This window comes from Scyliorhinus torazame, chromosome 22, assembly GCF_047496885.1.
Source record: "Scyliorhinus torazame isolate Kashiwa2021f chromosome 22, sScyTor2.1, whole genome shotgun sequence".
Classification (NCBI taxonomy): domain Eukaryota; kingdom Metazoa; phylum Chordata; class Chondrichthyes; order Carcharhiniformes; family Scyliorhinidae; genus Scyliorhinus; species Scyliorhinus torazame.
In genome coordinates this window covers 94,777,064-94,796,970 of record NC_092728.1, presented here as the reverse complement: position 1 = coordinate 94,796,970, position 19,907 = coordinate 94,777,064, and the positions used below count along the sequence as shown (strand labels likewise).

The window sequence follows — 19,907 nt, the reverse complement described above, 5'->3', positions numbered from 1 at the left end:
TAGAACCGAGTGACCCCCGGGTGGCAGAGGTCCTCGTGGAGGGTTTGGAGACGGTCTATTTGTGCATTGGCACATGTGCCGCGGGATAGGGCATCGGACGGCTCGTTCAGCTTTCCGGGACGCTACAAGATCGCGTAGTTGAAGGTGGAGAGCTCGATACTCCACCTTAAGATCTTGTCGTTTTTAATTTTGCCCCGCTGTGCATTATCGAACATGAAAGCTACCGACCGTTGGTCAGTGAGGAGAGTGAATCTCCTGCCGGCCAGGTAATGCCTCCAATGTCGCACAGCTTCCACTATGGCTTGGGCTTCCTTTTCAACTGAGGAGTGGCGGATTTCTGAGGCGTGGAGGGTTCGGGAGAAGAAGGCCACGGGTCTGCCCGCTTGGTTAAGGGTGGCCGCTAGAGCTACATCGGAGGCGTAGCTCTCGACCTGGAAGGGGAGGGACTCGTCGATGGCGCGCATCGTGGCCTTTGCGATATCCGCTTTGATGCGGCTGAAGGCCTGGCGAGCCTCTGTCGACAGGGGGAAGGTAGTAGTCTGTATTAGTGGGCGGGCCTTGTCTGCATACTGGGGGACCCACTGGGCGTAATATGAGAAAAACCCCAGGCAGCGTTTCAGGGCTTTGGAGCAGTGGGGGAGGGGAAATTCCATAAGGGGGCGCATGCGTTCGGGGTCGGGGCCTATTATCCCATTGCGCACTACGTATCCCAGGATGGCCAGCCAGTTTGTGCTAAACACACACTTGTCCTCGTTGTATGTGAGGTTCAAGGCGTTTGCGGTCTGGAGGAATTTTTGGAGGTTGGCGTCGTGGTCCTGCTGATCGTGGCCGCAGATGGTTACGTTATCGAGATACGGGAACGTGGCCCGCAACCCATGTTGATCAACCATTCGGTCAATCTCCCGTTGGAAGACCGAGACCCCGTTTGTGACGCCAAATGGGACCCTTAGGAAGTGGTATAGTCGCCCATCTGCCTCGAAGGCTGTGTACTTGCGGTCACTTGGGCGAATGGGGAGCTGGTGATAGGCGGACTTGAGGACCACGGTGGAGAAGACCTTATATTGGGCAATCCGATTTACCATGTCGGATATGCGGGGGAGAGGGTACGCATCTAGCTGTGTGTACCTGTTGATGGTCTGGCTATAGTCTATGACCATCCTTTGCTTCTCCCCGGTCTTTACTACTACCACCTGTGCTCTCCAGGGACTATTGCTGGCCTGGATTATGCCTTCCTTCAGCAACCGCAGGACTTCGGACCGGATAAATGTCCGGTCCTGGGCGCTGTACCGTCTGCTCCTAGTAGCGACGGGTTTGCAATCCGGGGTGAGGTTTGCAAACAAGGATGGCGGTTCAACTTTGAGGGTTGCGAGGCCGCAGATAGTGAGTGGGGGTATTGGGCCGCCGAATTGAAACGTTAGGCTCTGCAGGTTGCACTGGAAATCTAATCCCAGTAATGTGGGCGCGCAGAGTTGGGGAAGGACGTAGAGCCTGTAGTTTTTAAACTCCCTTCCTTGCACCGTTAGGGTCACTATGCAGAACCCTTTGATCTCTACGGAGTGGGATCCTGCAGCTAGGGAAATCTTTTGCGTACAGGGACGGATGGTCAAAAAACAGCGTCTTACCGTGTCGGGGTGGATGAAGCTTTCGGTGCTCCCGGAGTCGATCAGGCATGGTGTCTCGTGTCCGTTGATCAGCACCGTTGTTGTCGTCGTCTGGAGCGTCCGGGGCCGTGCTTGATCCAGCGTCACCGTGGCCAGATGTGGTCGTAGTGTCTCAGCGTCTTCTTCGGACTCCGTGGAGCCGTCGATGCTGGGGTCCATTGTTGTCATCCAAGATGGCGGCGTCCATGAATCGCACGCGGCCGGGGTGGACAAAATGGCCGCCCCCACGGATCGCACGTGGTCGGGGGTGGACAAAATGGCCGCCCCCATGCATCGCACATGGCTGGGGGTCACAAGATGGCGGCGCCCATCCTCCCCTCATGGTGGCCGGGACCCAAAATGGCGGCGCCTGCGGGTCGCACCTGGGGCGCTGGGAGGGGTTGGGGAGCGTTTGGGATGCGCTGGACTCTTTCTTCTCCGGGGACAGCGGCGACCCCCCGGGACCGGCACACAGCCGCGAAATGGCCCTTTTGCCGCAGCTCTTGCAAATCGCTGCGTGGGCCGGGCAGCGCTGCCAGGGGTGTTTCGCCTGCCCGCAGAAATAGCAGCGGGCCCCCCCGGGATGATCTGGCGTCTTAACCACGCAAGCCTGTGAGGGAGGGGGGGGGGGTTTGTCGCGACGGGGGTCCACGGAGCCCAAGGCTCTGCCACGCGGTCGGGGCCGTAGGCGCGGGCGTTTTGCGAGGTCACATCTAGGGAAGCTGCGATGGCCCGTGCCTCTGAGAGTCCTAGCGACTCTTTTTCTAAAAGTCTTTGGCGGATTTGGGGAGAGTTCATACCTGCCACAAACGCATCGCGAATTAACATGTCCGTGTGTTCCGTCGCGTTTACCGGCGGGCAGCCGCAGCCCCGTCCCAAAATTAGCAGCGCGGCGTAGAACTCCTCTAGCGATTCTCCGGGACTTTGCCGTCTCGTTGCGAGTTGGTAGCGTGCGTAGACCTGGTTCACTGGGCGAACGTAGACGCTCTTTAGTGCTGCGAGCGCCGTCGGGAAATCCTCTGCGTCTTCTATGAGAGGGTAAATTTCCGGGCTTACCCTTGAGTGCAGGACCTGTAGTTTCTGGTCTTCTGTGACCCGGCCGGGGGCCGTTCGGAGGTAGCCTTCGAAACAAGCCTGCCAGTGTTTAAAAACTGCTGCTGAGTTCACTGCATGGGGGCTGATCCGCAGGCATTCCGGGGCGATCCTGAGCTCCATAGTCCTTTAAGCACGCTTAATAAATTGTAGCGCACAATGACTTACGAGAGAGACGAATAGAGATGAAGTCGATGAGGCTTTATTAAGCGTGACTTGTTCCCCGCAGTTCAGCAACAGACTGGAGCTGCGGGGAGAAGCCCGTGTTCTTATACTCCGCCTTCAGGGCGGAGCTAGGGATCAACAGCCAACCAGGACCCGGGATCTGTCAGCCAATAGCATCACGGCTTCACAGTCCCACATGACCCCTAATGCATACTACCACAACCTAGAACCCTCCTGATCTGTTTGGCTCACTGCAGCATTGACCAGCAAATTCAGCACGGCTCACTTTGCAATGCTTTCACCTCCGAGTCAGAATGCTGGGGGGATTCAAACACCCCCAGCCGTATTTGAGAGTTTAGTCCAGGAGAGCACTGAGTGAGTACTGCATTGCTAGAGACGCAATTTTAGCACGACCATTCCACCTAACCTGCTCGACTTTGGACTGTGGGAGGAAACCGGAGCACCCGGAGAAAACCCACGCAGCCACGGGGAGAACGTGTAGACTCCGCACACACAGTGACCCGAGGTCAGAATCGAACCTGGATCCCTGGCGCTGTGAGGCAGCAGAGCCAACCACTGTGTGCAACCAGTAGAGAGCATGTGAAAAAAAAAATTTACTTGGGTTGCATGGCGTCTGGAATCCTCACTAGCTGCTTCTTGGCCAATGACAGCCCAGCAACCTCCTCACATGACTTGTCATTGAAGTGTTTTATGGGTCACCTCTGCGCATGGTGTAGGTCAGATGAACTCCTGTCTGCCACCATGTCTGTGCAGGGCTGAACTCTATATAGCCCACTTACGTAAACAAGCGAAAGTGAACAGCCTGACAGAAAGATAGCACCCGTCTCGCGACTTTAGGATGTCCTGAAGCTCTTTGACTTAAAACTGCCTTAAAACAAGAGCTCAACGTCCGACATATGTTTCTGAGGGGACTGGTGCTGTTTTAGGTTCCCCTCTATGACAAGGGGTTGCCCTGAGTGGAACAGGGGTTGGCATTGGATGCGGCCTGGCAAAATCACCACCATCGCAGTAGGTTAAAAACAATGACGTTTGGTATGGAGCGATAACTAATTTTCACCTCTCTTGAGGTTAGTATAAGTTTTCAATACCAGGTGGTGCATTTCCTTTATTTTAATGCAGAAAGCGTATCGCAGCTTTCATTGCATTAATCTATCCACATAAATGACAAACAATGGTTGCAGTCCAAACTCTTGAATGCTTTAGTCTCCAGATTATTCATACCTCCTCCATCCAAAACTCAGAGATATTTACAGTGATAAATTGCAACAAAAAAAACTGCTCCCTAAACTCTCTTTTTGGAAGTGTGTGTGGGAACCTAATGCGTTGTTATTGATGTCTGGTGCTGGTCAGATTGCATTTCATTAGTTACTGTCTGGTGTCACTAGAGATGGAGAACACATTAAGAAAATCTGTGATTTACATCCCACCAGTGGCTTGAATTTACTGGGCTTGGGGTGGGATTTAAACCTTATCCCACAACAGATTTGGTACATTATGTATTAACCTAGACCGTGAATACACTGATCCCATTACCAGAATCCTATTTTGTTAAGACACACATTGAGGGCCTGCTGATGTGTGCTTACCTCTGTATTTCTCACATTTGTGGTAAATGTGGATGCTGGACATGGTTGAGGGATGTTGTCTGTTTCTTAGATTTCCAAACTCTACAAATTGGCAGTAAAAGTAGTCTGTGAAGGGAACAGAGTGAATAAGTTTCCATTGGCTCCTCATAAAGGAAATAATTATTCAATATTACGACGAGCAACTCCTATGAACTGGACAATTTTCTCACCGTAAATAGCACTAATACACCTCGAGAGGACTGGTGCCATGAACTCTATCAATGTAACAACAATGTGCCAAGCGTTGACTTTAATTCACTCGAGATCCATCTCGTGAGTTTTGCATCCACCTGAATTCGGCACAATTTAGTGAATTCAGATTGCCAAGCCTCCTGGATGGATTGAGAGTCTCCCAGAATGGGACCTATATCCCAGGAGAACTTCAGGTTTCTTGCAATAGTAGTCTCTCCCGCTACCCTCGTCAGTTCTGAGATTCTTCCGCAGAGAATCCTCTGACTCTGCGCTCCATTGCTTCCCTCTCCACGGGAGAGAAGGACATCAGGCATCAAGAGGTGGGGGGGGGGGGGAGACAGGGGAATGGGATGCAGCATCTCTAGCAGGGCCAGGAGCAGGGTCTCGGAGCAGCACCATGAGAGCAACAACCAGTACAGGGGGGAAACTTGGAGCTATTGTTGTAAAAGAATAGTGGACAATTGCGTCCGGAATGGAGGACCAGAGACAGAGCCCCAATGCTTCACATAGGAAGAACCGAAGAGAAAGAGAGAAAGGTTTGAGGTTTTGCATTGAGGTTCTATTACGGGAGTCTTCACCACAAATGGCTATTGATGTTTATCCATAACAGTTTTCATTTATTCTTTAATAGGACGTGAACATCACTGGCAAGGCCAGCTCTGTTGTCCATCTCTAATTACCCTTAAGGTGATGGCAAGGAGCCTTCTTGAACTGCTGCCATCCACATGGCGTAAGTCCCTCCATAGTGCTGTTAGGGAGGGAGTTCCAGGATTTTGACCCAGCAACCTTGAAGGAACAGCGATATAGTTCCAAGACAAGATGGCATGTGACTTGGAGGGGAACTTGCAAGTGGTGTTGGCCATGACCCCTGCATCGGCTGCCCTTGACCTTCTAGATGGTAGAGGTCGCGGGTTTGGATGGTGCTGCAGAAGGAGCCTAGGTGAGTTGCTGCAGTGCATCTTGTAGATGGTACACACGGCTGCCACTGTGCGTCGGTGATGGAAGGAGCGAAGGATAGGGTGTTGATCCAGCAGACTGCTTTGTCCTGGATGCTGTCAAGTTTCTTCAGTGTTGTTGGAGCGGCACTCATCCAGGAAATTGGGGAGTATTCCATCACACTCCCGACGTGCCGAGGATGGTGGATAGGCTTTGGGGAGTCAACTGGTGAGCTACACGCGGTAGGATTCCTATCCTCTGACCTGTTCTTGTAGTCACAATGTTATATGGCTGGATCAGTTAGGTTTGTCGGTGGTACCTCCAGGATGTTGATGGTGCAAAATACTACAAAGATACTCAAATACAACCAATAGTTACATTATAGTAATATTTGCTGACATCACACTACCGAATGATGTGTGATGAAATGGTGTATAATTGGATGGCACAGGATCTGAACTCCCAATGGAACTGTGGCGGGTAGAACCATAGAATCCTTACAGTGCAGAAGGAGGCCATTTGGCCCATCGGGTCTGCACCGACCCTCTGAAAATACACTCTACCTCCACCCCGTAACCCTGTAACTCCAAATAACCTGCATATGTTTGGACACTAAGGGCAATTCTTAGCATGGCCAATCGCCCTAAGCTGCACATCTTTGGACTGTGGAAGGAAACTGGTGAACCCGGAGGAAACCCACGCAGACACGGGGAGAACGTACAAACTCCACACAGACAGTCACGCAATGCCAGAATTGAACCCGGGTCTCTGGCACTGTGAAGAAGCAGCACTAACCACTGTGCCACCATGCCGCACTGTTCGAGATTGGTAGTCATGGTATTTGTCACTGGGAGGGGGGTGGAGGAGTTACGCGCTGCTTGCTTTCAGAATCCCAGGGGCAGCACGGTAGCATTAGGGGCAGCACGGTAACATTGTGGATCGCACAATTGCTTCACAGCTCCAGGGTCCCAGGTTCGATTCCTGGCTTGGGTCACTGTCTGTGCGGAGTCTGCACGTTCTCCCCGTGTGCGCGTGGGTTTCCTCCGGGTGCTCCGGTTTCCTCCCACAGTCCAAAGATGTGCAGGTTAGGTGGATTGGCCATGGTAAATTGCCCTTAGTGTCCAAAATTGCCCTTAGTGTTGGGTGGGGTTACTGGGTTATGGGGATAGGGTGGAGGTGTTGACCTTGGGTAGGGTGCTCTTTCCAAGAGCCGGTGCAGACTCGATGGGCCGAATGGCCTCCTTCTGCACTGTAAATTCTATGATAATCTATGATAAAAGAAGTGAGTTCATTCCGATTCCAAGCTCCTGATTTTCGGAATAACTGTTGTATTGAATGCTTTTTGAATTGAGGTTATGATGTTATGAAAGCCGGACCCAACGGGGGCACAAAAGTTGAATTGACAGCTGCGGCGATTTAAAGTATAAATAAAAAGTTAAAATAGTTCTCTGAATGTGGGAAATGTGAGGAAACACCATTTACACAACACTGAGGTCAGCTTTCTACCCACACAGTTTCTGCACTTTTCCGAGCGACTGAATGTAAATTGATCCATGTTCATTTTCGGCTCCAGTCTGCGAAATAACATTCACACGCAGACTCCGCCTACTGGAGGACGTGGGCGCAGGCAACATACTGATCACAAACTGAAATCATATGCAATTTACTCCTCATAACCCGAGCAACCTTCCACATTGTCCCAACTGGTCTGCAGCTCGAATACAAGCGGGAAAACCGGGAATATCGAATGCCCAGCTGCGGATCTTTAGAACGGAACATAAAAGCCGGCCCGAGCTGGGCCCGGCAGGTTGGTTGTTCCGACGGGGTCTGTGATAGTTAACTGCCGTGGGCAGGTTATTGTAAACGGTTCAAATAAATATATTTACTCCCGCTGGCCTCCTCGGATATGGCAATCACAAACGGCGCAGCAACAGGACAAAAGCACCGTACCTGATTCAGAACAACGTGAGTGCCACAGGCCGGACGGAGCAGTGCGTCTACCATGGTGGGTGCCGGAGCCCAGCAAAACCGCCCACATTCACAGTCTGTGCCAAGTGACGTTCATCATGCATGGTAAGGTGCCAGCACATACATGGTCACATTCCGCAAACGGCGACGTCATCCTGTTCAGGGATCCTGGGCCGGAGAATCCCCGCGACCGGCGTGAATCACGCCACGCCGGCATGCAATTCACCGCAGAGCGGAGAATCGGCGCCATTGGCGCCGGCATGGTTGGCACGGCGGCGGTCGGGGCCGCTCTACTCGGCTGGCCCGCCAATTCTCGGCCCGGGTTGGGCCAAGCGGCCGACGTAAAAATGCCGAGCCCCGCCGCCGCCGTCCACACCTGCTCTCAGCCGACGGGGGGCCAGAATTGCTGATCCTGAGGCCGTGTTGAGAAACGCAATGGCGTTTCCGACGGCGCCAACACATAGCCTCAGGATCACAGAATCCCACCCCTCGTGCCACTGGAGAGCCAGTGGGAGGAGTTTGCAAAGGGACTTCAAAATTGAACCAGACTCTTGGGCCTAGAGTTTTAGGATGGTGGGGTTTTCCGTCGCACCATCTGCAGAGATGACAGCGAACACAGCCACCCACCCCTCCAAGCTCGCCGACACTGTTCCCCGCAGCCATTTCATGCTCCAACGGGTGAGACCTCAGCAGCGAGTCCCGCTTTAGAAAGCTGCCAGCCCGCTCTCTATACCCTGTAGCATTAGAAGCTGCAATGGGCAGGACTGGGACCGCATGCAGTACCTCTGAGTCGAAGTCCTGGATTCCAGGAAGAGACATGTTTTGGGGATCTCAGAGTGGGAAGGGGAAGGGAGGTGGGGTGGATTGGGGTTTCGGAGGAGAGGCCTGAAGGGGGAGAGAATTAGGGTTGACCAGACCTTAAGGCAGACATGCAAGAGTGGGGTATCGCCTGAAGTTAAAAGGGTGTTTCTGATGGAGTCACCCATCCCACCCAAAGCCTAATTATTTTCAGGCCTCCCCCACACCCGGGAACCAGGTCCTACCAGTCTAAAGATTGAGGCAGCAAACAGCTGGGGAAACAGTGATCAATAATCGGCCACTTAAGGGCCTCAATCGGGGAAAGGGTGAAAAGCCAAACCGAGACCTCGCCCGCACCAGTGTGAAGTTGCTGATAGGTCGGAGCGGGCAGGACGCCACTTACAGACCCGCCAGCAGGGGAGTGCAAAATTCATGGCCTTGACTTCCCATCACATAGAGGCTGCTGCAGACAAGGAGAAGAACGCGCACAAGCCCAGCTCTATCGTACTAAGTTAAATGGACCAAGAACCAAAATACCAAATATGACGCTTTCTGGTACCAGACAATGGCCAGACGGGCTAAAAGCCAGACTGTCTGGTGCAAAACCAGACGTTGGCCACCTTTGTTGTTTAGGGGCACTTTAAACCCACATGTCCGACAGTCCAAGAAATGAACAGTCACCATGGAGGGGAAGCCCTCTCCCCTGCCCAAGGTTTCGATACAGGGGAACAAGATGACCCTCTTTATCGCACAGTTTGACCACAATCCACGTTCACAGAATTAATTACCAAGGCCACAAATGGTCACTTCAGATTAGTAATGGACTGGCAAGACAACCCTCATGAGCTAACTGAAGCCTTCAGGGCACAAAGGCCAAATTGTACAGGCCTGTGAACGCAATTCTGATCCCGGGGGGGGGGGGGCATGGTCCCATTCTGTTTCTTCTTGGCAGCAGTAACAACAAATATACCAAAGAAGCCACCCAGAAAGTCAGTGCTGTCACCAGCTGTGATGACAGCCGGCAAGATTCAGTAAAAATATTACCGAGCTCAGTCACAAAGCAGGAATGTCTGGAATACACAGTCATTAACAACATCCTGCAATAGACCATAGGGAGAGGTCTGAGGGAGAGATATTCAGGATGCCCCCAATCAGTTTCAGAGACAATTAAATATTGTTCCTCGTGATGGGAGGAAACCCGGCAGCCAATCAGCACAAAGCAAGATCCCACAAACGACAATGTGATGATGAGTTGATCATTTATTTCTGTAGTAGCTCAGCCGCAGGACTCAAAGTCAAGGAAGTGTCATTTTGAAACTCAATGGGCGGGATTCTCTCAGCCCAGGCCGGGCCGGAGAATCGCCGGGACGGGCGTGAATCGGAGAGCGGAGAGTCGGAGCCATTGGCGCCGGCGCAGTTGGCGCAGCGCCAGTCGGGGGGCCGCTCCACGCAGCCCCCCACCCCCACCCCCGCCGATTCCCCGCCCAGGATGAGCCGAGAGGACACGCAAAAAATCCAAGTCCCGCTGGCGCAGTTCACACCTGGTCTTACCCGGCGGGCCCTCTGCGTGCATGCACCCGGGGGCAGCCTGGTGGGGGGTCCGACCCTTGGGGGGGGGGGGTGCCTCTCCTGTGGCCGACCCGCGATTGGGGCCTACCGGTCGGCGGGCTGGCCTCTCGGGCTGGGGGCCTCTTTTGTTCCGCGCCGGCCCCTGTAGCCCTGCGCCATGTTGCGTCAGGGCTGGCGCGGAGAAGGGAGTCACTGCGCATGCGCGCATTGGCGCCCGTTCTATTGCGCATGCGCGCGTTGGCGCAGGTCCCACTGCGCATGCGCAGACCCACGGCGCCCATCTGACACTGGGATCGGCAGCTGGAGCGGCGTGGGTCGCTCCAATGCCATGCTGGCCCCCTGTAGGGGTCAGAATCGCTGCTCCTGAGGCCATGTTGGCACCGTTGAGAAACGCGACGGCATTTACGACGGCGTCAACACCTCGCCTCAGGATCAGAGAATCCCGTCCAATGGCCTGAATATTCTGGAGGCCACGGTTTTCCTCCCCGTTGACTCTGGGTGACCTGCAGACATTCCATGCTTGAGTGGACATCAATTGGCTGCAGGCGAGGCTTCTGCTATTCACTCGGGAGGATACACCCACCGTTGAGAGCTGCTGACCAGTCTGAGTGGTTGGCAGTTGTCTAAGTCCCTGCAGTGATGAGCTGCGGTGGACAGAAGAAGAACTTCGGGAAGGGGCCAGAGCCTAAGTCTAAAGCTGGCCGACAAGGTACGTCTGCGGGGTCCCAGGGTGGCTGGGAGGGGGGGTGGTGTGAAAAGTGGACGATTGGGGTATCAGGGGATAGGCACAGGGTGGCAGGAGGACCAGCCCGAAGTCAGAAGTGGGCTTCTGATGGTGCCCCATAGTCCTCCTTCCTGACCGAGGCCTAGGCCCATTCATTAATCATTTTCAGGCTGCCTTCAGGTCAGGTAAATCCCACCCCCCCCACCCCTACACATTGAGGCTGGGTGGGAAATAGCCCTGAAATAGCCAAGATTGGTCAATCAACTGGTGCAAAGGCGGGTGGACTCTATGAGGCCTTGCTTGCCCCAGCATCAGATCACTGTGAGGACAGGGTGAGTGGGAACCCAGAGGGAATCCCATTCCCTCAATTTCATGCCCCCCCCCATATCCCGCCGCAGCCCACTGGTGGGGGAGCTTTATTTAAAAGCCAACGTTTTAAAGATGGAGTATAGTGCATCCCGACAGATTGTGGAGAATTTCCCATGTGGCACCTTGAGCACCTCTTATCAATGCCATCTCTGGAGTGGGACTTTACAATGGGGATGGTCTTTGTGCTCAGTGTTGTGATGGAGGAAACGCAGCAGCTAGTTTTACCCAGAACTCTGAGCATCAGCAGGTAATCCGTTTCAGTCACATTGACTGAGGGATAAATATTGGCCAGAACACCTCTGAGAATTTAAATCATTAAATATATTTTTTTTTTGTTGTGTGCATTCAGAAGTTGCTTCTCAGGATGTTTTCCTCTGGTAACACATCAGTGAATGCTTGCAGAAAGTCCCATTCCGTGCTATTTTAATGCAGATGTTGAACCTGTTTATTTTACATAGAATATTACATAAACGTACGAACCGGGGCAAATGAAAGCATCAAGAGCTGACTGCTCAAACCATAACTGGATTTCCGTGGGCAGCGGTGGAGCCATGAGGGAGTTGGGAGGTGCCCTTTCCAAAAGGCTTCCACCAATGCTGCTCGGAACACAAGGTCTAACAGCCAGGCGGGAGTGACCAGGCACCACGTCCCTCTCAGTTTCTCCTCATGCCCCAGAGAGACCTCTGCTTGCAGGGCCGATAACGCAGAACCCCCTTTACTTACACCGTAGCTTCTTCCTTCCAGCTTCACAAAGCAAGGATTTCACTGAACTAGAGCAAGTTTCAGCACAGAAGGAGCATGTTCTTCCTGTCTCTTTGACCTTCTCTGCTTTTGTCCGTAGCTCCGTGTATTGCTCACTTGCCAACACCTTTTCCCAGTGATCCATGCAATTAGCCTCCGCCGCCTTTTCAGGTCAAACATTCCAGATCCCGATATTCATTGGACGTCAGCATTGCTGGCTGGATCCGTATTTGTTGCCCATCCCTAATTAGCCCTTGAATTAGACTGCTAATTCCAAACTTATTTTGTTGAATTTAAATTGCACCGTCTGCTTTGGTGGGATTCGAAGCTGGGCCCCCGGAGCGTTACCCTGGGGTATCTGGATTACTAGTCCAGTGACAATACCTCGATGCCACCATTTGGATTGGTGAAGTGCTAATGCTCTCTGACTGCAAAAAATCCCATAACTACTGTCATGATATTCAAGTGAATATCACAGCACATACATAATGATAGACAGAGCAACGGATCAATTAGCACCCATAACACGACAGCCAATCACAGACAAGAGCATACACAGTACAAAACAAGAAACACAACACTTCCTGGGCAGTCCATCAGGAGACGGCACAGGGCAAGGACGTCAAAGCCAGACACTCACACAGTCACCACGTGCTGAGTACCAAGTTTGTTATATAAATAGTTTAAAGGAATAAAACTGCGTTGTACCAATCGCAACCGTGTTGGTTCGTCTGTATCTCAGAGCACCCAACACTTCATGGTACCAGAAGTGAATCAAAACCTACCCACAAATCTGCCATCCTGCGCCATGGACACCGTCAACACACCGCAGCCGTTGCAAGTCGCTGGGAACCTTGGCATAAATTCAAGCAGCGCTTCAAACTCTTTATGGAAGCCAACGAAAACCAGGGCGCCTCGGACAAAAGGAAGATCGTCATCCTCCTCACCACCGCAGGTCAGCACGCCATCCATGTATACAACTCCCTGGTGTTCGCGGAAGGCGAGCACTAATCTAAATATGACATGGTCCTCCTCAAACTCGACCAACACTTCAACGTTGAGGTCAACAAGTGCTTTGAGAGGTATGTCTTCCAGCAGCGCCTGCAAGGTAAGGATGAGCTCTTTCAGTCCTTCCTGCCGCATCTCCGCATACTCGCGCAGTCCTGCGGTTACGACACCACCTCAGAGTCCATGATCCGGGACCAGATCATTTTTGGGGTTGCATCCGGCAGCCTGCGCCAGCAGCTTCTAAAAATAAAAGGCCTGACCTTAGCATCTGCAGTTGAAGCCTGTGTCCTGCACGAGAACACGACTAGCCGCTATGCCCAATTTCAGGCGACCGAATCGGCGCGGAGGGGGTCCTACGCGACCGGTTCGGCGAGCCAGGTGCCCCACGAGGCCGAACGGGTCCAGGCGATCGAGTTTCTCCCGGCCCGCGGCCCGGACGACTGCGGCCGTTTAGCGCGCTTTTCGAGGCCTCACGCGCTTGTGCGCACCAAAACCTACGGCAACACTGAGGGACGTGATGCGCAGGCGCGCTCGACGCAAGATCGAACTGCGCATGCGCAGTGGCGTAACGAACGCCGTGACATCACGACGTGCGGCAACTGTGGAGCTGCACATTTAAAAGGGCAATGTCCCGCAAAAACCCGACAATGCCTAGGCTGTGGCAAGGTGGGCCACTACGCTGCCTACTGTCGAGCAGCTCAACCTGTTGATCTTCCGCATCTCCGACAACCTCGCAGGAACGTGCGGACCATTCAGCCTCTACATTACGGCATCCAAACCGATGACACAGATGACCAAGACACTTTCCGGATTGCGGTCATTGATGGGAACCGGGTCAACACAATCAATCCGGGTGATGAATGGTGTGCCACCCTGACGGTCAACCCGAATTTGTCGCCCACCTACTAGGCTAGACTTATGAGACTGTTTACACGTTGAACTCATGCAACCACTGTTTTAACGTGTCTATGTTCTTTTCGTTACAGGCATTCGTTTTATCGTTCCACATTTCCACGTTTTTTTTTTGTTATGGTACAACCTCGTTAGTATGTCACACCCGACATCGCCCCTTGTATATAGTTAAGCCCCATGTACATGCTGTAAATATTACACACACACACATTTAGCTGCACTCAGTACACATTTCTATTTATAACCACGTAGGCGCATAATCTTGTAAAAAAAAGGGGGATGTCATGATATTCAAGTGAACATCACAGCACATACATAATGATAGACAGAGCAACGGACCAATTAGCACACATAACACGACAGCCAATCACAGACAAGAGCATACACTGCTCAAACCAAGAAACACGACACTTCCTGGGCAGTCCACCAGGAGACGGCACAGAGCAAGGACGTCAAAGCCAGACACTCACACAGTCACCACGTGCTGAGTACCAAGTTTGTTATATAAATAGTTTAAAGGAATAAAACTGCGTTGTACCAATCGCAACGGTGTTGGTTCGTCTGTATCTCAGAGCACCCAATACTTCAACTACAGCACCTTGGGCGTGTCTAACGGAAAAGTTTCTATGTGTCATTTGTGGTGTTTTTTCCTGGGAATTCGAGTTCTCCACCACTATCTAATGGCACTTAGTCACTTCTTTTGGGTCCTGGAGAGTTTCTCACCAGTTTAGCCCACATTTCTTTTCAACACTGGGGAGTTGAACTCAGAGATCGGGCCGCCATTGTGAAAGGGTGCCCCGATCTCTAAGTGAGCTTCCAATAGGCAATGTCGCCCCCCCCACCCCCCCACACATACACACATGGGCATTACCCCAAACTACCCCAAGTGAGGACGCCCCGCTATGGGGTCCCTGCCCATCCCTCTTTCAGGCCCCCCCTCCATGCCGTCTTACAGGAAATCCACCCATCACCCATTCTTACCTGCCCTGCACCCAACTCACCCTCCACATCCCCCTCCACCCTCCTTTCATGGGCATGGCCCCACTTGGGCCCTGACCCTTCGCAGTACCACCCTGGCAGTGCTCCTGCCAGCTTGGCAGCGCCACTCGGACACCTTGACTTGCCAAGGTGCCAGCTGGTGTCCACTTTGTAGGGGAGGGCCAGGAAGCCAACCTGCCCTATCCCTACCGCCTACGGGCCTCCTATGGCCTGGGAGACCACCCGTAGGGTGACCTTCCACCTAGTCCACATTTGTGTGTACCAGTACTGAGGGGCGCCCGGCTGGAGACTCCCTGGGAGGCCTTTAGATGCTGGGAGGCCAGTAGATCCTGAATGAGTAGGCTTTAGTCGGTTTAAGGCCTACTTATTCGAGCGCGTCTTGGTCATGCCCATTGTGGGTGGGTTCCAGTTCTTGACACCTTGCGGAACTTGCGTAGATCCCATGAGACCTAGTAGCTGCCAGAAAGCCCGTGGGAGGCTTCATCCGGCCTCTACCAGCCGCACCACACTCACTTTGACCGCGAGACGGCCAGTAGATCTTGCCTCTTTTCTGAAAATTGAGTTGCCACTGCACCGGTTATTTGAGGTGCGTACAGGGTCTCAAGACTGTAAAAGCCCAACATGCCCTGGGTACACAAATAAGAGCAAAATACTGCAGATTCTGGAAATCTGAAATAAAAACTGAAAATGCTGGAAAGATCCAGCAAGTCTGCCAGCTCCAGCAGTGATTGAAACAGGAGTTAGTGTTTTGAGGAATAAAATGGTGGGGAAGTGTGAACTCCAGGCCAATGTTCTTATAAATGGAGAATAGGCAGACTAGGATCTGTCAGACTGTGGAGAATTCCCCTTCATGTGGAGAAAAATGGGGCGGGATTCTCCCCTACCCAGCGGGGCGGGCGGTCCGAGGAGTGGCGTGAACCACTCCGGCGTCGGGCCGCCCGGAAGGTGCGGAATCCTCCGCACCTTCGGGGCTAGGTTGGCGCCGGCAGGATTGGCGCCATGCCAACCGGTGCCGAAGGGCCTCCGCCGGCCAGCGCGAGTTGGCGCATGCGGGCGGCGTCAGCGTGTGCTGGCGTCACCCCAGTGCATACGCAATGGGGTTCGTCTCCGCACCGACCATGGCGAAGGTCCACAGCAGCCGGTGCGGAGGGAATGTGTACCCCCACGGCACAGGCCCACCCGCGGATCGGTGGGCCCCGATTGCGGGCCAGGCCACCGTGGGGGCACCCCTCGAGGCCAGATCCCCCCCAAGTACCCCGGAGGCCGCCCACAGAGCCAGGTCCCGCCGGTAAGTATCTGGTCTAATTTACGCCAGCGGGACCGGCCTTAAACGGGCGGCCCCTCGGCCCATCGCAGGGCCGGAGAATCGCCGGGGGGCGGGGGGGGGGGGGCGGCGCACTGCTAGCGGCCGCCGACCGGCGCAGCGCGATTCCCACCCCCGCCAAAACCCCGACGCCGTAAAATTCGGCAGCCAGTGGGGGTGGGAATCGCGCCGCCCCCCCCCCCCCCCGGCGATTCTGCGGCCCGGCGGAGGGGGTCGGAGAATAGCGCCCATAGAAGGTGAGGCAGGGATATTTTGCTCCACCTGCTGCACCCCCTTTTTAACAGTATAAAATCCATCACTGTTCTATGTTGTTCTATCACATTTCTTCCTCTCTTTAGCTCTGAAGAATTGTCACGTGGACTCAAATTGTTATCTCTGCGTCTCTCTCCACAGATGCTGCCAGACCTGGGGGGTATTTCCAGCATTTTCTCTTTGTGTTTATTATATGCCTTGAGTACTATAAACAAATCTGCCATGGGAACGGCAGGTACGAGCAAAGAAAACAAATGCATATTAGAAATTTAGATTATAAGAGAAAGATCACTTTGAGGAGATAAAACCGAAACATTCACGATAGCAAAGATTTAAAACCAAAGTTAAAAATTGAGGAGTCGGGAAGAAGGAGAGGAACCGGGGGCAGGATTCTCCGGCCGCGTTTTCCGGGGCGGCGCGCCATTGCCGGTAGTGGGATTCCCCGTTCCCGCCACCTGCCAATGGGAATTCTCATTGTGGCCAACCCAAGCCTCCGGAAAACCCGCAGGCATGGTTGCATCGCCGGCGCAACGGAGAATCCCGCCTAGGGAGAATCCGGCTACGGAGAATCTCGCATGATTCTTTTTCTTGGTTCCAGAAGGGTAATACACGTAAGTTCGCAAGTAAGGCCTAAAGTAATCTGAGTGTTCCTCAAGGGTGAAGAAAGATTAGTCGAGTTGAGGAGCGGGATTCTCCTTCCCGCCACACCCGTTTTCTGGTGCGGCGCGCCCCACCGGCAGCGGGATTCTCCGTCTAGCCGCGGCCAATGGGGGTTTCCCACTGTGGGCACCCCCATGCCCTCGGGAAATCCACGGGCGCGAGTGCGCTGGGGGCGAAACGGAGAATCCCGCCGACGGAGAACCCAGCGCGGGATCTTTCACAAGCGGTTAGTGGGGCCACACGGCCAAGACCTGGTCCGAAACATTCTTATATTTGTTACACCCCAGCTCTCTTGTTTTTTCAGTGGTGTGAGTGTTCATTTAAGAATGGGAGGTATTGTTTGCGGAGCAGCAGTTTTTCATTAAACAGCGAAATACATGAGCCCCCTGAATTTCTCACAACCCGAGTCGAATATACAGCAACAAGAGACACTTTAGATAAACAGCAGTCCAGTATTTGCTGAATAATAGACCTAATATAAAGCTGTGCATAAACACAACTCTTAAAGCAATGTGCCCCGGTCTATTCTCTCTTCCTCCAAACAGTATTTGGGTCTATTTAGAATACACTGAGAACGAGTCTGTGACTAACCCAAGGGACATTTGTAGCCGTAGGGTGTCCATTAGGCCACAGTCAATGACAGACAAAAATAGGCCAACATTTTCCTTGCTGTTCCGCCCATTGTTTGTACCCTCTCTTCTTGCTGGGGGTGTTGACCTCTGCTGGGTACGCTATTGTGGGCACCAGAAGCATCTGGCACCTCACCCAAGTGGCCATTTTTGGTGCCCACACACCACCGAAAGCAAGGCAGAGACAGCCACGTTGGGATTGAGGGAAGGAAATTCGAACAACTAAAAATGATATAAATAAATAAAGTTAGGAGACACTTTTGTCCTGTTAATTAAATGATTAAAATTGCCTTTTTCACATACGTGGAAGCAAGTTCTCTGCGCTGTTTCTATGAGCACAGATTGTGTTCAAATCCGATCCTTACACACGTATGAATCACGTCCCTGGTAACTTGTCAGGTTAGAAAAGGACATGCAGACTAATGAAATAAAAATCGCTTATTGTCACAAGTAGGCTTCAATGAAGTTACTGTGAAAAGCCCCTGGTTGCCACATTCCGGCGCCTGTTCGGGGAGGCTGGTACGGGAATTGAACCGTGCTGCTGGCCTGCCTTAGTCTGCTTTAAAAGCCAGCAATTTAGCCCAGTGTGCTAAACCAGCCCTTAGATGCTACAACTTACATCTTTGCATCAAGGAAGAATGATTAAAATCTAGGGGGCTCATTGCTTGTTTAAAAGCAACCGTAGAAGATCACCTGTTTAAAAATACCTGTTGGTTGTGAGTCTGTGTCCCAGGCGTAGAGCAGATCTCTCCGATGCTGTTAGTGAAATCAGACTTCTCCCGCCTGCTCGGAAACGCTGGGTCCTATGCAATAGAGGCAGCAGTCGGTGGCTGGAGTGCCTCAGAAAGACATGGACAGTGGGTGCTTTGTCTCACTTCTGGACAAGCTGAGCGTCAGTTGCTTCTGTGCAGGAACTCTGGACATCACAAGGGGCGAAGGTCAAGTGATGAGAAGAATGCCGAGGGGAGCCAGTTAGAATTGTGCAGTCAGAGGGGACAAGCCTGGGCTGGAGCTGAGCACGGCTCACACAGTAGAAACTTGTTGGGGGATAAAGGAGGGACCAACATTTTTAAAGCAACTGACCATCCAGCCAATCAGATATGGATCGTAATTGTGCACTATACTGTAGAGCGTCTGTGTAAGGAAGGGAGGGGGAGGGAATTGCTGGATGCTGATTTCGCTGCTGAATTGACCTCTTTATTCCAAGGAAATAACTTACTGGGAAATAAAAGAATTGGAGCAATTTAATAGCTTAGGGCTGTGATGGGGAATCTCGCTTCAAATGTTCATCTGTTTTGTTCTTGTGGAAGTGCTCATGTATCCAGTGTTTTCCGCCTTTAAGCCAGTGATTTTCACTTTAGCTCCTACTTTGAGGACACCAGGCTGTGGGTCAGTACAGACAAGGCCAGCTCCGCAAGGCACTGATGTACAAACAATCCAAACTGACAATAAAGATTGATTCTTGTTTCCATCTCTCGCTACCGATCACAAATAAAACCCTAGAAATCTTTTTTAAAATAAATTTAGTGTACCCAATTCATTTTTTTTCCAATTAAGGGGCAATTTAGTGTGTTCAATCCACCTAACCTGCTCATCTTTGGGTTGTGGGGGGGCGAAACCCACGCAAACACGGGGAGAATGTGTAAACCCCACACGGACAGTGACCCAGAGCCGGGATCGAACCCGGGACCTCGGTGCCGTGAGGCAGCAGTGCTAACCCACTGCGTCACCGTGCTGCCCAAAACCCTTGAAATCTGACAAAAACAAAAAAATGCTGGCAATGCAAGGGCCATTCGTATTGGTGAAGGACATAATTTTTGGTCAGCGGAAACCCAAATAAGCAAGCATTATTTCTTCTACATTTGTGATTTGCTTGAAGATTAAAAAATACTTTCTGATGTCTGTTCTTTTTAGTGACCTGGTAAAACCTGGGCTTCCTAGGTAACTATGACTACCTGACCTAAATGTACAGGGCCAAATTATTCTATAAACAAGATCAGCAACACCAGAAATGGCAAAAGCCACAATTCGGTATATCCTGAATTTCTAGGCCAGAGAAATCCTGAATTGGATTGATTCAGATTTCTCTTATAATTTATCTTTCCCGCTCCAACCGTGCTCCTGACAAGCCGGCACGGCTGCAGGATGTGTCATGATATGCAAACATGCAGCTAATGAACACATAGAATAGGATACGACCAATGAGCAATCAGGACACTCAGAGGTGGTATCTCACTATAAAAGGGATGAGGCACTCACACCCCGCCTCTTTCCACAGACCAA

General features: G+C 52.3%; 1 protein-coding gene across 3 annotated transcripts in view; it reads right to left on the bottom strand.

Moving 5' to 3' along the window:
* The window catches only part of LOC140399238 (SH2 domain-containing protein 3C-like), a 204,665-nt gene extending 186,077 nt beyond the window's left edge, over positions 1-18,588 (bottom strand). Inside the window, exons 1-2 of one of the 3 annotated variants that reach the window (XM_072488645.1) lie at positions 18,332-18,588; positions 4,505-4,609 (exon numbers count right to left, since the gene is read on the bottom strand). In XM_072488645.1, coding sequence (XP_072344746.1) covers positions 4,505-4,547 — 43 coding nt within the window. In that variant the 5' untranslated portion in view covers positions 4,548-4,609; positions 18,332-18,588. The remainder of the gene's footprint in view (positions 1-4,504; positions 4,610-18,331) is intronic. The other 2 variants (XM_072488647.1, XM_072488649.1) reach the window with 2 other exon arrangements.
* Between the last annotated feature and the right edge of the window lie 1,319 nt (positions 18,589-19,907).